The 4,553-nt window shown below is 49.0% G+C and overlaps 1 protein-coding gene across 1 annotated transcript in view; it reads left to right on the top strand.

Moving 5' to 3' along the window:
- Window positions 1-1,403: 1,403 nt before the first annotated feature.
- Window positions 1,404-4,553, top strand: part of LOC118415693 (dual specificity tyrosine-phosphorylation-regulated kinase 2-like) — a gene marked incomplete in the record, with an annotated part of 4,335 nt that continues 1,185 nt past the window's right edge. The window contains 2 exon segments of the mRNA XM_035820437.1: window positions 1,404-2,387; window positions 3,226-4,552. Coding sequence (XP_035676330.1) covers window positions 1,713-2,387; window positions 3,226-4,326 — 1,776 coding nt within the window.

Raw genomic sequence — 4,553 nt, 5'->3', positions numbered from 1 at the left:
ATCGGCTTACCGGAGACTATTTTGAAAGTACATGTACCTTATTTAATTTCACATATTGTTCGATTTTTTTTACTTCTATGGTAGCAACAACTGACAGTTAATCGGGGCCGGGAAAATGACAACAAAAACATCGGCGCTAGCACGATGCGACTGACCAGAACATTAGGGGGAGGGGCGCGGCACCGACTGGGTTCGACCAGTCGCTTCTCGCTTCTCTCTCGCCGCCGGCGCGCGTTAGGAATTATCATCAAAGTCAGCACCGTCCGCAAACATCCGCTGATTTTTTAGAGATTTTTGCAAAATTTGTCTATACTTACGCGCCGAGTTTGTTCGTCAACAATGACGGAAAGCGCAAAATTAAACTTATTCTTATGTTATCAAGTGAACTTCGCGGCTCGCGTTCTGCACCGGCACCAAGTCAGAGACAGAGAATATGAATTTCCCAAGTGATTCAAAGCTTTATTTTTTTTAAACATTTGAATACAAATTGTTGAAGGAAGCCAGTTTTTTTTTCCATGGCTCTCTCTCCGCAAGCCAAGAAATTTCTCCCTGGACCTCCCCAAGCCGAAAAAATTCATAGGCCTTGACGCTCCCGCAGACGACACGCTAAATGTCGTCGAGTAACCCTGTTGACGACCGTCAGAAATGGATAACCTTTTTGGACAGACTGCCCCTGTGGCTTGTAGCTATGGGGCTGTGATGAGATGATGATGAGAAACCCTGTTTGGAACAATATTGGACGTTGTGTTCATTATTCAAGATGTATAACGTTACAGATAAAAAATCATCAAAATTTATTTGTACCTTCTTGCATGTCTTGACTTATCCTGTGTCAACATCTGCAACTTAATCAGTTTACCCTTCCAGGTAGAAATGCTAGACTAAACCATGTGAAGGTAACATTCTATATTTGCTTGCAAATATTACCTTTCTAGTTTTCTTTGTTTTTACCAAGGGCGTTATGCCCTTGTTTTTACAAAGTTTCGAGATCGACAATTCGGTCGAAAACAAATTTCTATTTTGTTTTATTACTACCATTTTGTTGCCTTTTGTTTGTGAAAAAAATGTTGTCTTGTGTACTCAATGAGTAGTCTGCACTTGAAATGTCATTCCTGGTAAAACAATAAGGGCGTCACCACTGTTAGTCAGCCAAGTTCATCAGATAAGGAATAAATATCCGGTCAACATTGAACCAAAACCTTGGACGGCAAGTTGCCATCTTCAATGGTATAAAGTGTTACCTGCAAAGCAAACATACTCAAGACGGTAATTGTCGCCGTTGTAAATAAACTCTCTCAAGTCGTGTTGAATTTGTAAACCGACTAACGACAAAGTTTAACTTTACAGTTTCCACAGGTGTTACTTGATGACTGCGAGCCTTAGTAACGCGATATTTGAATGTTTTGCAGGTGTGCGGTGCCGTGATTGGTCGGCGCGAGGTCACGTGAGTGAATACGTCATGCTGTTATGACGTGTTACTAACTGCAGACTGCTGTTGCTAAGCAACGCGCCCATTCCCCACAGACCTCTCAAACAGCAACAGGAAACAGAAGCTGGCCCGCAGGTTGCACTGGAAGTTGTCGGGTTTTTTGGTCCCTTTTCCGCCGTAATTCCCGCCGATCGGGAATCCAATCAATGCCGGCAAACTGACGGAAGTGATCACAAGACGTTTTACGGATGACCCTACGGATTTTCGCCTTTATTCTGGCCGGATGATGCTCGCCAGGAACCCGATGCCTTCTCGGACCAGGTCTTTGATAACGGCCGGGGACACGACGTCAACGGCGGACTACTTCGCCTCGCACAACACGGCCTCCAACCGGACTTTGGCCGATCCTCCCTCCCACGTTGGCCTACCGCCGCTCAAGAGCCAGACGGTCGGAGGCGGCAAGCAGGCCGATAATCTGATCGGCGGGATCCAGGTGGAGCAGCTTTACGAGGCCGACCATGGTATGCACAAAAGACAGGGTTCCCTGACCAAGCCGATTCAAAATGGCGTCGCAGGCAGAGAGTCCCACCACCGATCCTTGCCCACCGTCAACGTTGGCAACCAGAACGAGCCGCCTAACATCTACCGGGAGCGCAGTGCCGGGTCAGGGACCGCCAGCAAATCGAGCTCAGGCAAGCCCAAAACCTCACCACTCTCTCCGGAGCAAGCCATGAAGACCTTCATGCACAAGCTGACCCCGTTTGAACACCACGAGATCTTCAACTACCCGGAGGTGTACTTCTCGGGGCCAAACGCCAAGAAACGTCAGGGGGTGATCGGCGGGGCCAACAACAACGGATTCGACGACGAGCAGGGCTCGTACATCCACGTTCCCCACGATCACATTTGCTACCGCTTCGAAGTGCTGAAAGTTCTAGGAAAAGGAAGCTTCGGCCAGGTATGTAGCTCCGGGATTCCCCCATATTTGATTTTTGATTATGATTCATGTAGGACAGCTGAGAGCGCACAGCTGGCGTCTGGCATATCGGCACTGTCTGACCCTCCCCTTCCCCCCATTTTTAGTTTCCACATGGCTCAGGTAAAATAGAAAATTGTCTGCATTCCAACCTACACACACAGCTCTTTGTGTAATCTCCAAGCGTGCAAGAAACGATAGGTTATGTGAGCCGTGTTCTCTCTCCGCTGCAGTAATCAATTCATTACCGCAGTTTCTTGGGTGAAAATCGCTCGAGCGAAGCCACATTATTCTGACCACGATCACTTCAATTGAATTTACATTGTGTGCTGCACGCCACCTTGGATATTTTATCGTTTCCACACACGAGGATAGTAAACCTGTAGTTGTCTAGCCCCGGGCTATTTTTCCCGGAGACACCATGGAAATCTATTGTTATCAGGCGATGAATGCGGGACGACTTTAGGACAAAACAAAAGGACCATGTTATCACAGATGCCGCCAGGCGGATCTAAATTTGCAACTCAAAAATCCCCTGGGGAATTGGGACAGACAGTTATCATATCACTGTTAGTTGTTTACAGGTTGGACAATGCCAAATTGTATAGGAGAAGCCAAAAATAGCACGTAATGTGTTTTTTGTTGTCTGAAAAATTATCACACATTGTAGACACTCATGGTTTTCAGTATCTGATAATCTGTCTTGTCTAGTCGGCTGGCATCATGCCACGTTCATGTCCTTTATAGGGGTTAAAGTTTAAGGGCGGCAATTTTTCATGACTCCTGCTTACCAAGAATTTGTGTCTCTGTTTCACTGTAGGTGGTGAAAGTCTACGACCACAAGAACCACGTCCACACGGCGCTGAAAATGGTTCGGAACGAGAAGCGTTTCCACCGCCAGGCGCAGGAGGAAATCCGCATCCTGGAGCACCTGAAGAAGCAGGACAAGGACAATAACATGAACATTGTGCACATGGGGGAGAGCTTCACCTTCCGTAATCACATCTGCATCACTTTTGAGCTGCTGTCCATGAACTTGTACGAACTCATCAAGAAGAACAAGTTCCAGGGATTCTCGCTGCAGCTTGTGCGGAAGTTTGCGCACTCGCTTCTGCAGTGCCTGGAGGCCCTGTACCGCAATCGTATCATCCACTGCGACCTGAAGCCCGAGAACGTTCTTCTGAAACAGCAGGGTCGTAGCGGGATTAAGGTTATAGACTTCGGGTCCAGCTGCTACGAGCACCAACGCGTGTACACGTACATCCAGTCCCGCTTCTACCGCGCGCCAGAGGTCATTCTGGGGGCGAAGTACGGCATGGCCATAGACATGTGGAGCCTGGGGTGTATTCTGGCCGAACTGTTGACCGGTTACCCGCTGTTGCCAGGGGAAGATGAAGGGGACCAACTAGCCTGCATGATCGAGCTGCAAGGAATGCCGCCACAAAAGCTGCTGGACGTGTCCAAACGGGCCAAAAACTTTATTAGCTCCAAAGGTTACCCCAGGTACTGTTCTGTTAAAACGCTGAGCGACGGGACCACCGTGTTGGACGGTAGCCGCTCGCGGCGCGGGAAATGGAGGGGTCCGCCGGGGTCGAAAGACTGGGTAACAGCTCTGAAGGGCTGCGACGACCCCCTGTTCATTGACTTCTTGAAGAGATGTTTGGAATGGGATCCCGCTGCCAGAATGACCCCGGCGGCCGCCCTACGGCACGCGTGGTTGCGCCGCAAGCTACCGAAGCCGCCCGTACAGGAAGCCAGCGGTTCTGCCTCTCGTAGAGGCTCGTCGGGGAGGAATGCAGCGGTGGCCAAGCTACCTCCGACCGGATCTGCATCCAAAGCCAGAGCAATGCACGCCCAGCACCAAGCTCAGAACGACTCCTCCCTGCAGCAGAGAACTGTGTTGCCAAAAATCGTTGGCTAAAAAGCGCCGCTGTACGGTAGGCACCGCAAAGCCACGTGTTTCTGAATCCGCCCAGGTTTAGCTGCTGCATGTATCTGTGATACGTGCTAACAAAAAATTGTATCTATAGTGCGTTTTTGACGGCGTTTCTTCTTGGTTGCCAAGTCCTCGATCAGGGACAAAATGTCTGCAAACATTCCATGTGTTTTTAAACCTGTCAAGTAGGGACATGGCAAGCATGAAGACAA

The sequence above is a fragment of the Branchiostoma floridae genome, chromosome 5 (genome assembly GCF_000003815.2).
Source record: "Branchiostoma floridae strain S238N-H82 chromosome 5, Bfl_VNyyK, whole genome shotgun sequence".
Taxonomy (NCBI): domain Eukaryota; kingdom Metazoa; phylum Chordata; class Leptocardii; order Amphioxiformes; family Branchiostomatidae; genus Branchiostoma; species Branchiostoma floridae.
The sequence above is the reverse complement of the archived record's forward strand: the minus strand, read 5'-3'. Positions and strand labels throughout refer to the sequence as shown.